Genomic DNA, 20713 nt, shown 5'->3' with positions numbered 1-20713 from the left:
TTTCTTCATTTTGAATATTACAAAAAATATATGTTCAGATAATTCTGATCTTTAAAACTTTGACCCAGGAACATCATCTTATGTTAACTTTACAGAAAATGCCATCATTGTTTACATGTTGTTTGTACGACCTTCTAAGATTGTGTGTATACGTAGTCCACACAGCAGTTATCAGTGACGTGGTGGTAAATCTCTCCTATTGAGTACAAAATAAGGTAAATAATTCAACAAAATGTTACATCTTCAATGAAAATAAGATAAATGCCTGACAAGTCAAACTATGACACCCTTAAATCCATAAAAACTCAATAAAACATGTCATGCACCTTTAAACTTATGAACAAAAACATGTTAAGTCAGAATTTCAAATTTCTTATGAAATTTAAATTAAATTTCAATAAAAGTTGCCATGGCAATAAAGCAAATGACCCATTCCAGAACAATTACCAATGAAGCCCACCAGTTTATTCTTATTCCAAGTCCGAATACAAATAAACTGCACATACGTTATAAAAAATATATATTTCCTCTTTCCTCTAACCCATAACCTGCTAAAATTTTGCAATGGACTTGCTCAGCTTTGAATTTGAAACAGTCCATTCAAAGCTTAAGGGAAGTTCACTATCAAAATACAAAAATTAAGCTACCAACAGTATAGAGCCTGGTTCAGGCTGGCCTGCCAATAAACTGGTGGCAAAGGCTGATCACTTTTGGTTGCACCAATTGTTAAGGGTTATAATATTTCTTAATCTAATGTACAGAAACTTGCAAAAGAGCAGTGCACTTTAGTAACATACATGTAGCTAAATATATAAAACAAGTACAAATGCCAAATATATAAAAGGTGTTAGAAAAATTATAGTGCAAAGAAATACATTTGTATACATATTAATTTGTAGCTTTATAACACAAAATGAGACAGAAGGTTTGAAATACGGCACAGTTACAATATACAGGTTTTATGTGAATATAGGTTATATAGTCAAAGGTACATGTGTCTTCTATTAAAATAACATTCATTTAGTTTTAATCTAAAACATCTTAGGTCTCTGTTTAAGAAGCTCCACTGAGGTGTAAAAGTTAAAAAAATTTTAGAAATATCTTACACTGATCAACTGCCAGGCCACTTAAAATGGAAATATAGGAAAATGACAATAAAGAAATATACCCAGAATTTTGATTCAAATCAATATGTCTAGAGCAATTCTTTTTCTGATGTAAGTTTATTAAAAGCCTTTATATGATGGTTTTCATTTTTAGGTCATTTTGCACAATAAAATGATTATATACTGGAAAAAAACAAAGTGAGCAAATGATCTGAAATTTTGCACACTTTATTGGTATAGACCTGCAGAGAATGAAAATCTTCAAAAAAATATTTCCAGCCCTGTCATGTCAAAACAACTTCAGTGGAGTCCCTTTAATTGATGAACAAAGTTTTGTCAAAATATATAACAATCACTTTTCTTTTAATATAGTTTTGGCACACAAATAGTTAATGGTATTGGTTTAAACAATTAAAACAATCTGAAAAATAAGAATGAACAGGTCTCATTATAATAATAATTATAATAAATAATTGGTAAACTTAAAAAAAAAATACTGCCTTGTCTTTATAAGGGTTGTTTCAGTTAAAGTTCCAGAAATAACAGTTTCAGTTTTTTCCCGATATCAATTAACTATTATGGTACAGTAAAACCTCTACAATGAAACACCCTTCTGATGCCAAAAATTTAGGTTGTTGCTGAGACATATTGCTCTAGACAGATTGCATGTATTGTGAAGTCTTCTTTGGGAAGAATCGATGCTGTTGTAGTAAAGAGGTTTTTGCTCTTTATATGGTTGTTCTGCACAGGTTTTACTGTATATCCAATGTTTAAAGTTAATGTTTGTTTCAATGTCATATGAGACTCTTTATTAGCACATTTATAGTTATTTTTCCACTCAAAAATAGTAAATATTTGATTGGTGACGAATGAAGGTGAAATTTGAACATGCTTGTAGTGACATTCGTCTTCTTTTACTTTTTATTTGCATACATGACTATTTCTTATGTACTTGGAAGAATAAGGCAGTGATTTGCTAATGGCGGTTTCCATTTTGGATCTGTAAAGTCAAGTAAATATTTCTCATAGGTCACAGAATCCATTTCTTTTCCAGTGCCTGCTTTCTTTTCTAAATACATTCCTGAAAATATAACATTGTTACTAAAGTCTTTCATCCACTGACTTGTAAGCAGCATTATCTGATCAAGATTGATTTTGACTTGAGAAGAGTCCATTATTTGTTTGAGGGATTTTAAGATAAAAATATTGGCAGGAAGGAGGCTGGCCATACTGCACACTGCTTGCATAAAAAAAGAGTTAATATCTCAAGTGTTAAAAATTAATTCAAATTCTCTGAAATATTAAAAAATGGACATGGAGTTCAAAACTATACTAACAGCACTTCGACTTCAAACCCAGTCATTGAAATTTAAAAGCATGTTTGGCTAAAATGTTACTAAGCAATTTTCAATATTAACCTAAAAATATCTTCTTTTTTAGTTTTTTAAGGGTTTTTTGTCACATCACAGTATAGGTCATATGGCAACTTTCCAGCTTTACTGGTGGAGGAAGCCCCTCTGTGTGTTATTTCAGGCATAAACTGGCACCCAAGTAGAACCACCAACTTTCTGTAAGCTAGCTGGATAAGGGAAATTCTACTTGCTTTAGAGAAAATTTATTCTTTTGCTATTGGACTAGTGCTTATTTCAACTAGGTATCAAGATGTAACAGATGACAAAAAATGATCATATAATAAGTACCACTCTGTTCTTTATACATACCAATATCACTTCTAGGAGGCAGTGAAATGCTTCGGTTCCAGTTGGGTTCCTCTAAAGTTAATAAGTCTCGTACACTTTTTGCAATTATCTGTAACAAACAAACATTATCATTAACAAGAGCTGTCCGTAAATAGCTTGACTATTCTCAGTGCTTGGCAATAGGGAAAAGGAGCATAACTCTGTAAAAAGGTTACTCAGAGTTATGACACCTGTGCCCATAAATAATCTCAAAAAACAAATGTGTAATTTAAATTCAACCTATTCCCTCCAGTATTTTTGGAGATTATCAACTTGCATGCAAAACTCAACCAAAGTATGATGGCGCCAATGCCGAGATGAGTACCATATATTAGCTCTGCCTATTCATCGAATGGTTGAGCTAAAAACAAATTTTATGCTACTTATGATTACATATTAAAACAAATTTTAACCTTCATTTGCATTTTCCACAATTGTTAAATGCTTTAGTTTAATTTCTCTTCATGGCCATATTAGCTAAACTAGCTATCACTTCTTTAATTACATTTTTGAATTATTAGTTAACAGTTATATTGATGTGGTCATATGGCAACTTTCCAACTTTACAGGTGGAGAAAGACCTCAGGTGTTCCTCTATGCATTATTTCAGGCAGGAATGGACACTTGATTAGAACCATCACCTGGATTCTAAGCTTCTTCACATAAAAGTATCCATAGTCCCTTGAGAGAGAGATTCAAACCCAGTCAGTGTTGAGGGGCAAATGGTTTGAAGGCAAAGACCATAACCACTAGGCCATGCACGCCTATGAGGCTATGCAGGTATTACCATATGAACTTAAAGTAAACTTAAGTGCACATGGGCTAAAATTCCTCTTAAAACAGTTAAGCTGTAAAATCATTATGATATATATATATGTATTGTGCAGGTGTTACTAATATGCCCTATAAAAGAAAAACTAAACTTGATTTCAGATTGAAAACCGGTTTATACCTTGATATGTTCAAAGTCTGTTATTCCAATGTTGGGCAGATGTGAGGCTTCTAAATGAATCAGCTTTCTACCATTGATCATGTTCTCTGTAATACATAGCTGAAAAAGAAACCATAACACTGATATTATGCATAGATTATCATATAATTATTACAATTATTACAATAATTGCATCAGTAATGTGTTAAAAATATGTAGCTGAAGTGGTAAAGAGGATGGCACTCGTAAACCAGAGGTTACTTAGTACCAGACTAAGATTTTCTTTCAACTTCCATAACCCACACTGACCAGTGTGATTAATGGCATAATAGGTTCAGAAACCCAGACAATAGGACTGTCATGGACAAAAAATTGTATTATCATATCGGAAATCAAATATGGGGTGTATGTTTGTACATGTAGTTTACCCTCAGGATCACATCAGTGAGCCACACTACATGTAACTTCACCAGAGCACATTTAAACCACCTAACCAATCCTGCGCTAGGGCTACATGTAGCTGTCAAGCAGTTTACCAGAACCAGAAGGCATGATGCCTTCAATTTAACAGCTGTCATTCCGAAAACCCTCACTTTAACTTTAGTGTCAGCAAGTAGCTACATGTAAATAAATTCCATGTCTATAAGTCTGCACCAAACACACTAAATATCACATGCATGAGAGTGAGATAAATGTGAAATCTTACCAGGACCACAGAAAACTATGCCAACTGTGTCATACATGGCTATTTACATATTCTCCACAAATTATAAGAGAACAATTTTATACCGTGACATCTGTGACAAGATTCTCTTTGTCCTTTTTTTTAAAATCCTGATAGACCACAATTTTGTAGTTTATAATATGGGCACCCTCAAGAAGCAATCAAATGGCATGATTTTAAGTGCATGTCTTGTTCCCAAAAGAGGGGTCTGACATTAATGGGAAAAAACGTATGTTATTAAAATATTTCTTAACAGTGAATGCATTTGTCTTAAAGCCTCAATAATCAATTATCTTTGCAGGCTCAATTATTATTTGATAAAAATATTTCATTCTTAGTTGAATTTATGACTCTTTTTAATGATAAAATCTTACTCTGTAGTCAGGAAAACCTATATCTTCTATCCAGTCGGCTACTTGTTCCACATTCCAGTACAAACACTGTGGAACTCGCTCATCTTTTAAATCCTCAACTGCACTCTTCATTTCAGCCATTTGTAAACGTCGCCAAGGACGCAATAATCACCTCCCTTCGAGCACCTGATACCCGAGTTAGCTCCCTTGAATTCTTAGTCGCCTAAACGTTTTATTGTGCCATGCAATTGAAAATTTAAGCGTCTGAAGGATAGGAAAAGAACAACACATTGCGCAATATTTTTCCGAATATTGACTAAATTTTACAATGGTTTTCTTTTTCACTTGTAACAGTAAGTAAGATTTAGATAACTTAAATATATAATGCTGACGAACCTTTACTTACAATGAATGTAATTCGTTTACTATCTGAATGCCTCTGTTCAGGATTTCGGATGCATCACTTTTGGATAATGTTTGTTTGTTTGTTTGTTTGTTTCATTTTACGCCTTTTTCAACAGTATTTCAGTCATATAGGCGGGTAGTTTCCTAACCATCGTTCCTGGAGAGTTACACCAGTACTAGACTACCTTCCTCCGCGCTAAACTAACTTTTGGATAAGGAAATAATGCAAATTTTAAAATATTGTTATGTATGTTTGGCAGCGCTTGCTCAGAAGCAAAGGCAATCTCCTGGATTAGACACCTATGTGTATTTCAGAAGTAAACCTTTAACTGTTATCTGGATGGTACCTTGCAGGGCCTCTTCGGTTTCTTGGTAAAAGACTTGATTAAAGACTCAAAATAACATATATATGCATTTTCGACTTTCGTATATACAATGTAGGCTAGCCACACCTCCTTCAGCATAATTGAGCATTGTTACTCCGGACGGGCAGATCAGGAGAGAGGACTCAATCCAAATGGAACACAGCTGATTTGAAACCATCTACTCTACTGTCTTAGCTTTCGCAACACTATCACTCAATTTATTCCAATCGACAATTTTTCTTTGGAAAAATCATGACTGATAACTTAATTTTTTACACTGCACATTTAGAGTGATTTATTATCTGGTTTTCAATAATGTTATCTGTGGCACAATTCTCAAAAATCTTAGCTAATTCCCTCTGCTTTTATTTACTCAAACAGGTGTCAAGTAGTCTTGGCAAGGTTATATATATACTCCTGGTTTGTTTGTTACTCTGGTATGGTTTCAAGTCTCAATATTTCAACTGCAAGACCGACTGATTTTATAATCTGATATGCTAGTATGGTTTCATGGGTCTTCTCCATTTGAAAGTCTTCGCAGAAGTCAATAAAATGATTAAATTATTTGTTTTTAATAAATTTGAAATGAAGAATTATTTCCATTGCAGTTGTGTCACCACCCTATTTAATGTATATGGGTCTAGACAAAAATGAAAGTAAGTTTAAATATAGTTAAAGCCTTTATTTTTAAGTTGTCTTATATGTACAGTTATGTGAATATATTTTACTACAGACAATTAAAGATTTTAATATTTAACATTAAATATTAAAAAACAAAACAATTTTGAACAACATGAACATTGTTTCCAACTGATAGTTAAACAATAAACATATACCTTCTTTGTTATCATTGTATAAGGTATAATTAAGACTATTAACTTCTAAAAACACACAAAAAATTATATCGGTAACTCCATATCTTCTGGCATACATTGGCATAAAAAATGATGAAGACAAAACACTTGACCTGTTGACACTTGACTTGACTAAAATAAAAAAAAACTTGAAGTTGAATGATATAAAGGACTCCTATTTTGACCAACAAGATTTGTAATCTTTTTTTATTTTCTTTCAGATGAAGATTTGATACGTTGGGGATTTCCAGAAGATGTTTGGTAAAATTCATTTTAAATTTACATCAAAGGAATCTGCCTCTTAACCTAGGGTTCATGGGATCAATCCCTACATAATCATCATTCAGGGATATGTCTTTTGATATTGTACATGCAGTTATCAATGGATTTAACTTACTACAGTGTTGGAGCATTACCTCAAGATGCTTGCAGAAATCATGATCACAAAGTAGAAAAATGTAGCTTGATTCTTTTCATTCATAATCATATATAAATCATTGTGAAGAGATGAATTAGACGTCTTAAAGTGCCTTTCGGCAGATGAGTAGGCGAAATTTTAGCAGTTCATCATTCAATCCCCTTGTTGGGTATATACCAGAATATGGTGCACCATCACTTTTCTTTTAGTCTCACTTATTTATATCAATTTAGTCATCAGACTGCTGGGTGCGCAGACTGGTTTCACTCTATACTGGCAGCATAGGAAGTTGATTTGTAAGTCTTTAAGCTCTGATATGTAAGATATTCTTATTTTAATTTTCAGGTTTCATGTTGACAAAGTATCATCTGCTCATGTTTATCTAAGATTACATGCTGTAAGTTGGTTTCTCTTTTCTTTTAATGCAAAACTGTTAAATTAAATTTGTTTTACAGAAGGTTGCTTTCTTTTCTTTTTTGTCAAAAGAAATAGATATGTAGATTGTAAATACTTTTATTTATTATATACCTGTACAAATCTTAGAGACCCATTATGCTTAAGAAATTCTTTTATACATATTTTTATTTCTCAAAAGCTCATTAATATTGATGTAGTGTACTTTTATAGTATCAAAAAAGTTACTAATTGGCAAATTGATATTTTGTATGGAAGTAAAAATACTACTTTATTTACATTTTACTACTTTGATGACAAATACTTATGGCTACTTTCTTCAGGCAACAAACATCTGACATTCTCTCAAACCATTATTTAAATATTATAAAATTCATGTTTGCCTTTCAAAAGAAGTAAAATTTATTTCTTTCTGAGGCATAATGTGCCTTTAAGTTTCAGAATTTTCAGACTCCCAAATTATCCTCAGATTGAAGAAATGTTAAATAAAGGATTTTCAGGAATCTTCTTTTCTAGATTTGCAAATTTTCACCTATGCTTATATGTTTTACAGGGTGAATCTTTAGATGATGTACCTCAAATTGTGATAGATGAATGTGCTCAACTTGTCAAAGCAAACAGTATACAAGGTATGATATATCAGCAATATCATCAACTTAGTGCAATAACTGGTTAACTCCTATCCTATTCAATTTAGAAGGACTTAATCCGTTACTGCACTAAGAGGACAAACCATATACATGGAAATAAATAATTAAACACTTTTAAGTGCATAATGTGACTTTCTAGCGCTCCTGGTGGAGGAAGACCTCAGGAGCCCATATCAATCTCATTAGAATCAGATCATCCTTTTAGCTCTGTAACTCTTCGTTTCGAACCGAACGGTAGTGGATCAACAGTAAGAATATGATTTTAATGAGATTGGAGCCCATCTGTGCATTATTTTACCTTTGTAGAACCACCAACTCTTGTCAGTCTGACAAGGCGCTATACTGTTTGTAGATCAATTTTTGTACACTGTATTTTAATATGGACATCCCTAAAACTTCAAATGGAGTGATAAAAATTCAAAGCATGGTAAATTCAGTTGACAAATTCATAAGTTTAAGGCCTATGGTAAAGATGTTCAAAATTTGCACCCAGTAATGCATAATTAGAGTTTATTTGGTTTTAACGCAAATGTTATCACATTTTTGTTCATATCTCGGCTGTCCATTAATCTACTGACTTTTCTGGATAACTAACTGGTTAACAATTTCTCTGCAAGTTACCGACTACTTATCCTACATGATTTCTGAATCATTGGTGAAAGACAAATGATCCGCGACACGACAAAACCAACATAATGGGTTTGCGACCAGCATGGATCCAGACCAGCCTGCGCATCCGCGCAGTCTGATCAGGATCCATGCTGTTTGCTACCAGTTTCTTTACTTGTTATAGGGTCTGTAAGCGAACAGCATGGATCCTGATCAGACTGCGCGGATGCGCAGGCTGGTCTGGATCCATGCTGGTCGCAAACCCATTATGTTGGTTTTGTCGTGACGCGGCTCAAATGATCATTAGACTCAGTGTCCAAGATCAATTGTCAAGTATTGGTGATATAGGACTTCATGATATCGCATGATTGTAACATCCCTTTTCATTGGATAGTCGTGATGTTTACATAGTTATATATGTACATGGTTGCTGTCATTTTATGAAAAAATCTCACTTTCGTCTCTAAAAAGGATGCTTGCTGTATTATAATTCCCTAGCAGTCGGGGTTATACTTCCAAACAACCATTTATATAGGGCCATATAACCTATCAAAAATATTTATAACTAATAATGTACATGTATATAAAATACAGGTAACAAGATGAACAATGTAGATGTAGTATACACAATGTGGGATAATCTCAAGAAAACAGCTGGCATGGATGTAGGACAAGTGGGTTTCCATAAAAACAAAGAAGTACGTTTTTCTTTGTCATTAACGCAATTTTCTCTTTGATCATTTTTAATCTAAATAGATGCTTTATACATAGCAATTGATACCTCCCCTTTAAATTTGAACTTAAATCTAATTTCTCCTTTTCCTCATCATAATTTTCATATATCTTGAAATATTATGTTTTTAAAGGCACATTATGCCTCAGAAATAAATAAATTTTTACTTCTGTAGAAAAGGCAAATATGAATTTTATGTTTAAATAATGGTTTAAGAGAAATGTTAGATATACTGGTGCCTCATATTTCCGTGGTACTTAACTGTTTAACACAGACAACAAAAGTTAAGAGGATAAAATTCTGGAAAACACAGTGAATATTGTAGGATAGACATGTCAATTGCATCATAGTTTATTCCATTTAATGTTTGCATGTAAGCAATTATGTATACAACATTGTAATTAACACCCATCTGCGGCCTTGTGAGTAAATTTGTGTTCTCATATTTCCAAGGCAATTACATTTTAACAGTTTCAAAAGCAAAACCAATAGTAAACTTTATTTATTAGTACACCTATACCTAGGCTCATCTGAAAGGGGTGATTTTCTCTTTGGCATTTATCAAATACCTCAATGGTTGTTTAACAAAGAAGATTTTCTTAAAAGGTATGAAATATAAAAGAAAAATGGTGAAATATTAAATAACTTTGCTCTTAATCTGAATAAAATAAAAAAAATAGTTCTATATGAAACATTTCGATAAAAGTACAATAAAATAGTAAAAGTAAAACTACTGGCAGGTTCATTAAGTCTGGGAGGCATTTTAGACTGTTGAAGCCTGATACCTTGGAAATAGGGGTACCACGGAAATACGAGGCACCAGTATACTTGTTATCTGAAAAAGAAGCCATAAATGTGTAATAATTTGTCATAAAAGTAGCAAAAGGTAAACAAAGTAGTATTTTGACTCATATACAAAATACTAATTCACTATAACTGTACTTATTGCCAAAAAGCAACAGATGAAAAAGATGGTTTTGTTAATTGGCCAATTAATAACATTTTGGATACTATAAAAGTACAATTAAAAAGCTTTCAAGAAATAAAAATATAAGCATTTATGAGACATAATGGCCCTTTAAGTAAGATAAAAAATTGACATGTTATGAATTGACATTTTCTTTTCCAGGTGAGAAAAGTTAGAGTAGAAAAAAGAATAAATGAAATAGTAAATAGACTAAATAAAACAAAAGAAGAAAAATTTCCCGATCTCCGAACGTTACGAGAGGATAGAGACCGCGAGGAACGTGAAGATCAGAGACATAAATTACAAGACATGAAAAAACGAGAAAAGGAAGAAATGGAGAGAAAAGAAAAAGAAAGAGAACAAAGGTAAGAATTGTTTTGTGCATTGTTTGAAATCATGTTAATTTTCTTAGATTAATGTGAATAGGTCGGACATTGCCTAAGACATTGTTTCTGTTTGACAACCAACAGAAGTGCAAGCTGGAGTCTAACACAAGTCATTAAAGGTTCCTTAAAGGGATAGATATGATGCCTCTGGTTGTACTGAACTTCTGTTTTCCAGTGTTTTCATAGGTTAAAGCAGCCTTCAGCTTTTATTTTTTGTCGGAAAAACAATTCTGAATTGTTTCAAACTAACTGTTTCAGTAATATTATTATTAGGAAAGTGCATCATATCACTGTTAAGCCTTCTTCAAAATACTGCCTCAGAGTTGTTTAAATTGTGCAGTGATCTTCGTTTAAAAAAATAGAAGACTGGGAAAACGAATTGTCTGCTTTACTAATAAATGTACATATAGAGGGTGGACCGGTAGATTAGAAGTATCAAGGGGTTTCCTTATTGTTTATGTAATTTAATCAATGACAATTTCATTTTATGCCTTAATTCTTTTAATTTAATAATTATACGTATAAAACAATTTATCTTGAAATAACATAATTAATCTGAAGAAAAGCTGATGGCCGCTTTGATAATTTTGTTTGATTTTCAATGAATATGAGAGATTTTTTCTCTGCACAAGTAAGTTTATATCTGAATTTTGTTATAGTTAAGCATACTTAACATTTGTGTTGTTATATTTAAGCATACTTAACATTTGTGTTGTTATATTTAAGCATACTTAACATTTGTGTTGTTATATTTAAGCATACTTAACATTTGTGTTGTTATATTTAAGCATACTTAACATTTGTTGAAAAAACTTTGAGGTTATTTTACATATACAGAATTAAATGAGCCGCGTCATGACAAAACCAACATAATGGGTTTGCGACCAGCATGGATCCAGACCAGCCTGCGGCTCTGCGCAGTGTAATCAGGATCCATGCTGTTCGCTATCAGTTTCTCTACTTGTAATAGGGTTTGTAAGCGAACAGCATGGATCCTGATCAGACTGCGCGGAGGCGCAGGCTGGTCTGGATCCATGCTGGTCGCAAACCCATTATGTTGGTTTTGTCATGAGGCGGCTCAAATGTAAAGATTTCATCATACACAGTTTACTTATCGTTTTAGATCCTACTCAAATTTGATGACAGAAGACAGAATGACCTCTAATAAGGTATTTGTTATATTTTTAAACTTTTTCTTTAAGCTTTATAATTAATTTGTACAGCTATACACCTCCAATGTCATACTAGTTCTAGGTAATAAAATTAGTTTTATAATTAAAATTGTGTTCATGTATATATTAAGTCAGTTTATTCAGCCAATGAACTTAAAATTCCCAAATTTAGGAAAGACTGTTGTGTAACACTAAATTACATGTATCAAGATTGCACTGGTTCTTCAATAATGTTGTTTTATTTCTGATTACCGGAAGTCAACTCAAACAATGACGTCAATACAATAACATATAAAAAGGCGCAACACGCTAAACGTGACGCTAATATTGGCGCAATAACTCAGTACATGCATATGTACGTAAGACAAATTGGAATACGCAAAAATTGCCCTAACTTAGCAATGGGGTAGAAAGTGGGTTACCAAGTTATCATGCATACAAAATTAAAATAACATAAAAATCATCACATTGATTGAGATCACTTGTACAATTTCTGAAGATCTGATAGTTCTTTTTTTAAAGGCTTGTTATGCCTCAGAAATGCTTTGAGTGGGAGCATATAGCGTTGCACTTGTCCGTCTGTCTGTCCGTCTGTACGTCCCGAAATCCTGTGAACGCAACTCCTCTTAAACCGGATGGCAGATTTGCTTAAACTTACAGGGATGAACAACCTAATGTGTAGATGGTAGTAAAGGAAGGAATTTTTGCTGCAACCAAATTTTACAGAATTATGGCCCTTTGTTGATTTTTTTCACTATATACTATATAGAAATCTTGTGAACGCAACTCCTCTTAAACCGGATGGCAGATTTTGCTTAAACTTACAGGGATTAACAACCTTAATGTGTAGATGGTAGTAAAGGAAGGAATTTTTGGTGCGACCATATTTAAAAGAATTATGGCCCTTTGTTGTTTTTTTCACTATATACCATATAGAAATTTTGTGAATGCAACTCCTCTTAAACCTGATGGCAGATTTTGCTTAAACTTCTAGGGATGAACAACCTTAATGTGTAGATGGTAGTAAAGGAAGGAATTTTTGCTGTGACCAAATTTAACAGAATTATGGCCCTTTGTTTATTTTTAGTTTTCAACTTGTGGCACATGTAGTCCAAAAAATATTTGACCTAGAGTCATAAGATTGACATAACAGTGGCGTGTGGGGGCATCTGTGTCCTATGGACACATTTCTAGTTATTTCTTAAAAGCTTTTTAATTTTGGTGTATTTTATAAGTATCCAAAATGTTAACAGAACCGTCTTTTTCATCTGTTGCTTTTTGGCAATAAGTACAGTAAAACTGTATTAGTATTTTGTTTGGAAGTCAAAATACTTCTTTGTTTGAATTTGCTACTTTTATGACAAATTATTTCACATTTATAACTACTTTTTTCAGGTAACAAGCATCTAACATTTCTCTTAAACCGTTATCTAAACATAAAATTTATGTTTGCCTTTTCTACAGAAGAAAAAACTTACTTATTTCTGAGGCATAAGTTTGGTAGGGTGCTCTCAAATTTCTCTGAAAATTGATAACTGTTTTATACAATTACTATTTGATGCAAATAAATGATTTAATTTCAGGATGGCGGAAATGATTCGGATGATTTTATGTAATAAACATGTTGCCTGACAACTGTGATACCATCATATCCTGTATGTTAACAGACTGTCAATCCTTTTAAATCTTAATGAAACATAAACCAGTCTGTGCAGACAAGTCAAAATACATTTTGTGCCAGCAGAAGTTTTGAATATGAGCATTCATATAAACTTGAGTTTTCAAAGATCTTACCTCAATTATAATATTATATTGAAAGATTGTACATGTATTACTAAATCAATTTCTTAATGTAGTGACAAGGGCAGATACGTTTAAAATTGTGCTGAATTTTTACTTACAGAGAACTAGATTTGAGCATTTCTTATTTTATCATTTACACACAAGCATGCATGCACACACACATGCCTGTTTGTAGATGAATAAAATAGAAATGCTTTAGTCATTATAAAAATATATTACTTGCCATAGAAAACTAGTTAGAAAAATCATATTTATGTATGTGTGGTTAAAGTGACCTTCAGCTTTTGTTTTTGTTGGAAAAACCATTCTGTGTTGTTTCAAACTAAGTATTTCAGTAATTTTATCTTAAAAAAGTTGATCATATCATTGTTAGGTTTTTTTTACAAAACAGCATTCCGAGAGCTATTTATAGGGCATCAGTGATGTTAGTTGCTAAAAATAGAAGATTGGGAAACAAATTGTCCACAGTTGAACTACAAATGGATCACCATCTAAGAATTTTTATATAGTTCATACACAAAATGTACGTAAAGTCACATCATATTACTTGAAACCTAGCAAAATATCGTTATCATTAACTAACAACAATTACATAGGGATATATGTACGTCACTTCCGGTTAGAGATTGCACCTGCATAACGATTAGCAACTCTTACCTCTGTGTGATTGGTAATACTAAGGCAATTGCCGATGATTTAATGCTTAAATTATGAAAAATAACTCACTTAAGTTTGTTCTTCATGATCAAATATGAAAACTAGTACGAAAATATGACCACTCACCTTTAATTTACTTATAGAGAGTGGAAATTTCCGAAATTACAAGCTCAAAGGAGTTTCCTTATTGTTTATATTTTATTGTAGGCAAATTTCATTTTGCACCTTAGTTCTTTTAATTTGACAATTATATATTATAATATAATTATATGTACATGTATAATGGTTTATCTTATAACAACATATTTAACCTTTAGAAAAGCTGAAGACTGCTTTAACAAAGCTGAATTTTATCATTCATATTCTGTATTGCGCAGCAAACTTGTGTGTAAATATGATACATAGAAATGTAATTGTATTTGTGATAAGTAAGTGAAATATGTGCACTTTTTTAGATCTTTGGATGTTGTTTTTTAATGAGATAAGAGTGTGTTTTGTGTAATTATAATGCAGAAACAACAAGCTCAAAGTTTGAAAACAGCCAATTTTAAGAAACAATTGCCATAAACTTTTGTAATTTGTTTAATGTAAATGAATAAAACTATAAAATTCTTATTTTGTTTATCTTATATATTAACTAATGTTTTTACAGTCTTCCCATAATTCTTGTTTGTCAGAGGGAGGTAATTCATACTGTAGCTAATTCAATCTCCTATGCAGTGATCTCCCCTTATCAGTACATAGATCTCTGCCATCACAAACATTGAAATATCAATATTTTGATATTTTATATTTTTTAGCTTTTTAATTTATTTTTCATTATTTTTTATACTTTTGATCATTTTTCGATAAAATATAACAGACGTAGGTACAAAAAGTTAAAAATAAAACAAAAAGAGAAAAATGACGTTAGATTTTCTATGTAACGGTCGATATTTACAGTTGAATTTCGACGTTACGTCATGTGACTTTCATCATCATGTGACGTCTGTGTAGGCAGTGATTACAATTCTGCCAAGGGAGGTAATCACTGTGAGGAGTTTGTAGTTGTCTGCCCATAATTTGTCAAAGGGAGGTAAATGATGGGTAAAAGTTGCTGAAATAGTCTTGATTACCTACCCTTTTCTCTCTGTTCAATAGTACTAAGTTTTATAGTACAATGGGAACCAGACTAAAGTAGCTGACTGCTATATCATCTACACTTGTCAAAGGGAGGTTATTGATTGGGTACTGAACTTATTACTAGATTCTTGGTATGTGAAAGGGAAGTAGGTGATGGGATAAACTAGATGACTGTTTTATAATCTGCTGGGAAGCCTTGTTTGTCATAAGGAGGTAATCTTTGAGGTCCAAAAGCATAAGAACATAAAAGTTTTGATTTATCCCAATAACTATTCTGGACAAGAGGGCCATGATGGCACTGAAATCTTTATCTAAATATATCTATGACAAGGAACAAGTAATATTGTAAACTATAACAAAAGCAGATATAAAATCTAAATCTTAAACTGATATCACAAAGTTCATATTTGTATCTGAAAAAGTGCATGTGTGTTAAAACATACTTGGTTGCTATTGGTAAGGGAAAAACAACAAAAAAAATGTGTGTTAGGAAAATCAATGACCCACTGGGGCTGGACAAATTTTCACTTCAGAGCTTTATATGAACAGACTTGGTAGACCATCACTAGAAGATGTTTCATGCTAAAGATCTAAGCTCTAGCTCTTTTTTTTTTTTTTTTTTTTTTTAATGTGTGCCCCCCACTTTAGGGGGGCATTTTTTACCCTTGTCCATCCGTCTGTCCATTCTAATTTTGTGTCGCTCGTAGCTCAAAAAGTATTTGAGCTACAGTCATGAAACCTTACAGAAATGTTGATCAGCATGTGAAGTTGTGCACCTGGAGGTTCGCTTGTGGATTTATTGTGTTTTGTTAGAGTTATTGCCCTTGACTAGTAAAAATTTGCATTTTCAACTTGTGTCACAGGTAGCTCAATAAGTATTTGACCTAGAGTCCTGAAACTTTACAGAAATGTTGATCAGCATGTGAAGTTGTGCAGCTTGGGTTTCGCTTGTGAATTTTAATTCTGTTTTGTTAAGAATAATTGCCATTGACTAAGTGAAAATTTGCAATTTTAAACTTGTGTCGCATGTAGGTCAAAACGTATCTGACCTAGGTTCATGAAACTTTACAGGAATGTTGATCAGCATGCGTAGTTGTGCACCTGGGTATTTTTGTGTGGATATAATTAGTATTTATGGAGTTATTGTCCTTGACTTAGTAAAAATTTGCAATTTTCAACTTGTGTCACACATAGGTCAAAAAGTATTTGACATAGGGTCATGAAACTTAACAGGGATGACTTGATCAGCATGTGAAGTTATGCACCTGGGGTTTCCTTTGTGAATTTATTCTGTTTGTTAGTGTTGTTGCCCTTGACTTAGTGAAAATTTGCAGTTTTCAATTTGTGTTGTGCGTAGCTCAAAATGAATTCAACCTAAAGTCCTGAAACTTAACAGGAATGTTAGTCAGCATGTGTAGTTGTGCACTTTGGGTTTCTCTTGTAGATTCATCCAGTATTTGTAGAGTTACTGCCCTTGACTTGAGTTAGAATCCACCAATATTACAGGAATAGTGGTCAACATCACTGTGAAGCTATGCACCTGGGATTTTGACTGTAGATTTTTTCCAGATTTGTTAGTTATTGCCCTTGACTTAGTATAAATTTGCAATTTTCAACTTGTTCATGCATAGCTCAAAAAGTATTTGACCTGTAAGCCCGAAAGTTTACAAGAATGCTGGCCAGCATGTGTACTTATGCATCTTGAGATTCGCTTGTGGATTTATTGAGTATTGGTAAAGTTCTTGCCCTTTACTTTAAGTAAAAGATTTTTAGTTTTCAATTTGTGGCACATGTAGCCCAAAAAAATTTGACCTAGAGTCATAAGATTGTGTGGGACAAAACAGTGGAGTGTGGGGGCACCCGTGTCCTATGGACACATTTCTAGTTTAAGTTTTTAGTATATACATAGAAGGAAATCAATGACCCTCCTTGGGCAGGGCCAATTTAGACCCCATGGTTTTTATTTGAACAAAATTGTAGACACCCACTTGAAGATGTTTCATGCTAAATATCTTACCTCTAGCTCTTTAGGTTTTTGAAAAGAAGATTTTTTAGGTTTTTAATACACATGTATGTACATATAAGGAAAATCAATGACCCCTGGAGTGACAACTATAATAATTTTACACAGGCTGCCAGTACAGACCGCTGAGTTTCCGCTTAATTACCCGGAGAGCTAGATATTCCCTTCTTTACCCAAAGCCGGTGTTTGATTTTTTTTCTTGCATATTACATATCAATTATTTTCAGAACAGAAATAATGAAAACTGATATTCTCATTAAGCACTTTTTTCTTATAGTAAGGGTATGAACTTACTACTTCATTCAAGGGCTGATATTGAACAAACTTGGTAGACACCCATTAGAAGATGTTCTAAGCTCTAGCTCATTGAGTTTTTTTAAAGAAGAATTTTTTTAAAAAAATTTACGATATATAAGAAAATCAATGACCCCCAGGGGCTGGGGCAATTTTTTTTTAAACAAACTTGGTAACAAACTCACTAGCTCTAGCTCTTTGGGTTTTTTATTAAAGAAGATATTTAAGTTCTTACTATAAATATATATAGGAAAATAACAAACTCCTCACAGTGATAGCCTCCCATGGCAGAATTGTAATCACTGCCTTCACAGACTTCACATGATGATGAAAGTCACATGATGTAACGTCGAAATTCAAATGTAAATATCGACCGTTACATAGAAAATCTAACGTCATTTTTCTCTTTCTGTTTTATTTTTAACTTTTTGTACCTATGTTCATTATATTTTATCAAAAATTTATCAAAAGTATACAAAAGAATGAAAAATGAATTAAAAAGTTAAAAAATATAAAATATCAAAATATTGATATTTAAATGTTTGTGATGTACTGATAAGGGGAGATTACTGCGTAGGAGATTGGGAAAATAAATGACCCCTCAGGTCGAGGCTAATTTTGACCCCAGGGCTTTAATATGAACAGACTTGGTAGGCAGTCACTAGAAGCATATGTTTCATCTTTAATATCTCAGCTCTAGCTCTTTTGGTTTTTTTAAAAGAATATTTTTTAGCTCACCTGAGCACGAAGTGCTCAAAGGTGAGCTTTTGTCATCACTCTGCGTCCGTCGTGCGTCGTGCGTCCTCCAAAAAATGGCGTCAAACTTTTCAAACAACATCTCCTTCTAAACTACATGGCCAATTGCAACCAAACTTTACAGAAATGATCCTTAGGTGGACCCCTTTCAAAGTTGTTCAAAAATTTAAATTCCATTAAAAACTCTGGTTGCCATGGCAACCAATAAGAAAAACTTAAAAAATCTTCTTCTAAAAAACCGTAAGAGCTAGAGCTTAGATATTTGGCATGAAACATCTTCTAATGAGTGCCTACCAAGTTTGTTCAAATCAAAGCCCTAGGGTCAAAATTGGCCCCGCCCCAGGGGGTCATTGATTTTCCCTATATGCATATAGTAAAAACTTAAAAAATCTTCTTTTAAAGAACCGTAAGAGCTAGAGCTAAGATATTTAGCATGAAACATGTTCTAATGGGTGTCTACCAAGTTTGTTCAAATAAAAGCCCTGGGGTCAAAATTGGCTCCGCCCCGTGGGTCATTGATTTTCCTTATATGTGTATAGCAACAACTTAAAAAATCTTTTTTAAAAAAACCCAAATAGCTAGAGTTTAGCTATTAAGCATGAAACATCTTCTAGTGAGTGTCTACAAAGTTTGTTCAAATCAAAGCCCTAGGGTCAAAATTGGCCCCGCCCCGGGGGTCATTGATTTTCCTTATAAGACTGTGTATAGCAAAAACTTAAAAATCTTCTTTGAAAAAACCCAGATAGCTAGTGTTAAGATATAAAGCATGAAACATCTTCTAGTGAGTGTCTACCAAGTTTGTTCAAATAAAAGCCCTAGGGTCAAAATTGGCTCGCCCCAGGGTGTCTTTGATTTTCCCTATATGCATATAGTTAAAACTTAAAAAATCTTCTTTTAAAGAACCCAAAGAGCTAGAGCTAAGATATTTAGCATGAAACATCTTCTAATGAGTGTCTACAAAGTTTGTTCAAATAAAAGCCCTAGGGTCAAAATTGGCCCCGCCCCCGGGGGTCATTGATTTTCCCTATGTGCATATAGTAAAAACTTAAAATCTTCTTTTAAAGAACTCAAAGAGCTAGAGCTAAGATATTTAATTTAGCATGAAACATGTTCTCATGGGTGTCTACCAAGTTTGTTCAAATAAAAGCCCTGGGGTCAAAATTGGCCCCGCCCCGGGGGTCATTCATGAGCTTGACTTTTTTTTTTAGATATATACATATTATATATATACATATATATTTAATATTTATATATATATATATATATATATATATATATATATATATAAATGTATATACAATGTATAGATATATATATATAGATATATATATACATATTATGTATATATATATATATATATGATATATATGTATGTATGTATGTATATATATATATATATATATATAATTACATATACATATATATATATATATATATATATATATATATATATATATATATATATATATATATATATATATATATATACATGCATATACATATACAACCAAGTTTGTTCAAATAAAAGCCCTGGGGGTTTAAACTGGCCCCGCTCCAGGGGCCTATATACAGGTGAGCGACTTTGGGCCATCATGGCCCTCTTGTTAGTTTTTCTTTCAGTTCCCATGGCAACCAGTTCTATATGGAATTATATTCTTTGAACAATTTTAAAAGGTGACCACCAAAGGAACAATTTCCTGTGAAGTTTTGATATGTCGTTTAAAGTAAAAGTTTACGGACGGATGTCTGACAGACGCCAGAAGAAAAGTGGTCACAAAAGCTCACCTAAGTCGATTGTCACTTTGTGACAGATGAGCTAATAACATGCTTGTATGTCTCATCAGTTATTTGTAACTATTGATATTTTCACATTAGTTTTCAATGTGTCTATACTAACTTTGCTCTAATTGTAAACTTGAGTAAATCAATATTCTATACAATCCAAGATTACAATAGAATTATTTGAAGAATGTAAAGATTTTATTTAACCAATACATTCTTTGTTATATAATTATAGTGATTGAACTTTTTCGTCATACCTTACAAAATAGAAATGATCATTATTCATAAAAAGAAAAAACATGTTTATTATATAAGGAAGTTTAGGAAACACAACTTGGACACTCCAAGTGACAGTTATCATATTTAAAATTGTGATATGAAACAAGGACAATGCATTTCTCGTTGTATAGATCATATAACTAACATAGTTTGAACAAGTTAATCTTGAAG

At 32.6% G+C, this 20713-nt stretch overlaps 2 protein-coding genes across 2 annotated transcripts; one reads left to right on the top strand and one right to left on the bottom strand.

Moving 5' to 3' along the window:
* Positions 1-201: 201 nt before the first annotated feature.
* LOC132724590 (sterile alpha motif domain-containing protein 15-like) lies at positions 202-5049 on the bottom strand. The gene is made up of 4 exons (XM_060709467.1): positions 4875-5049; positions 3798-3896; positions 2828-2915; positions 202-2187 (listed from the first exon to the last, which is right to left on the bottom strand). The coding sequence occupies exons 1-4, from the start codon at positions 4992-4994 to the stop codon at positions 2051-2053; spliced, it is 444 nt and encodes a 147-aa protein (XP_060565450.1). The 5' UTR covers positions 4995-5049; the 3' UTR covers positions 202-2050.
* LOC132724589 (coiled-coil domain-containing protein 25-like) lies at positions 5050-14901 on the top strand. Its single transcript, XM_060709465.1, has 9 exons — positions 5050-5206; positions 6232-6279; positions 6699-6738; positions 7241-7292; positions 7863-7938; positions 9163-9266; positions 10431-10633; positions 11778-11823; positions 13410-14901. The coding sequence occupies exons 1-9, from the start codon at positions 5182-5184 to the stop codon at positions 13440-13442; spliced, it is 627 nt and encodes a 208-aa protein (XP_060565448.1). The 5' UTR covers positions 5050-5181; the 3' UTR covers positions 13443-14901.
* Positions 14902-20713: the final 5812 nt, after the last annotated feature.

The sequence above is a fragment of the Ruditapes philippinarum genome, unplaced genomic scaffold (assembly GCF_026571515.1).
Source record: "Ruditapes philippinarum isolate M1 unplaced genomic scaffold, ASM2657151v2 ctg2089_1_1_1_1, whole genome shotgun sequence".
NCBI classification, from domain to species: Eukaryota; Metazoa; Mollusca; class Bivalvia; order Venerida; family Veneridae; genus Ruditapes; species Ruditapes philippinarum.
This window is presented reverse-complemented; position numbering and strand designations above follow the sequence as displayed.

Excerpts from the sequence above, each read along its gene's own strand:
- LOC132724590 (XM_060709467.1), bottom strand. The coding sequence starts at position 4,994 with ATGGCTGAAATGAAGAGTGCAGTTGAGGATTTAAAAGATGAGCGAGTT. Across the intron at positions 3,897-4,874 it reads TAGGTTTTCCTGACTACAGA|CTATGTATTACAGAGAACAT; the intron begins GTAAGATTTTAT and ends TTTCTTTTTCAG. Across the intron at positions 2,916-3,797 it reads CAGACTTTGAACATATCAAG|ATAATTGCAAAAAGTGTACG; the intron begins GTATAAACCGGT and ends TGTTTGTTACAG.
- LOC132724589 (XM_060709465.1), top strand. The coding sequence starts at position 5,182 with ATGGTTTTCTTTTTCACTTGTAACA. Across the intron at positions 5,207-6,231 it reads TTTCTTTTTCACTTGTAACA|TTGTGTCACCACCCTATTTA; the intron begins GTAAGTAAGATT and ends TTTCCATTGCAG. Across the intron at positions 7,939-9,162 it reads CAAAGCAAACAGTATACAAG|GTAACAAGATGAACAATGTA; the intron begins GTATGATATATC and ends TATAAAATACAG.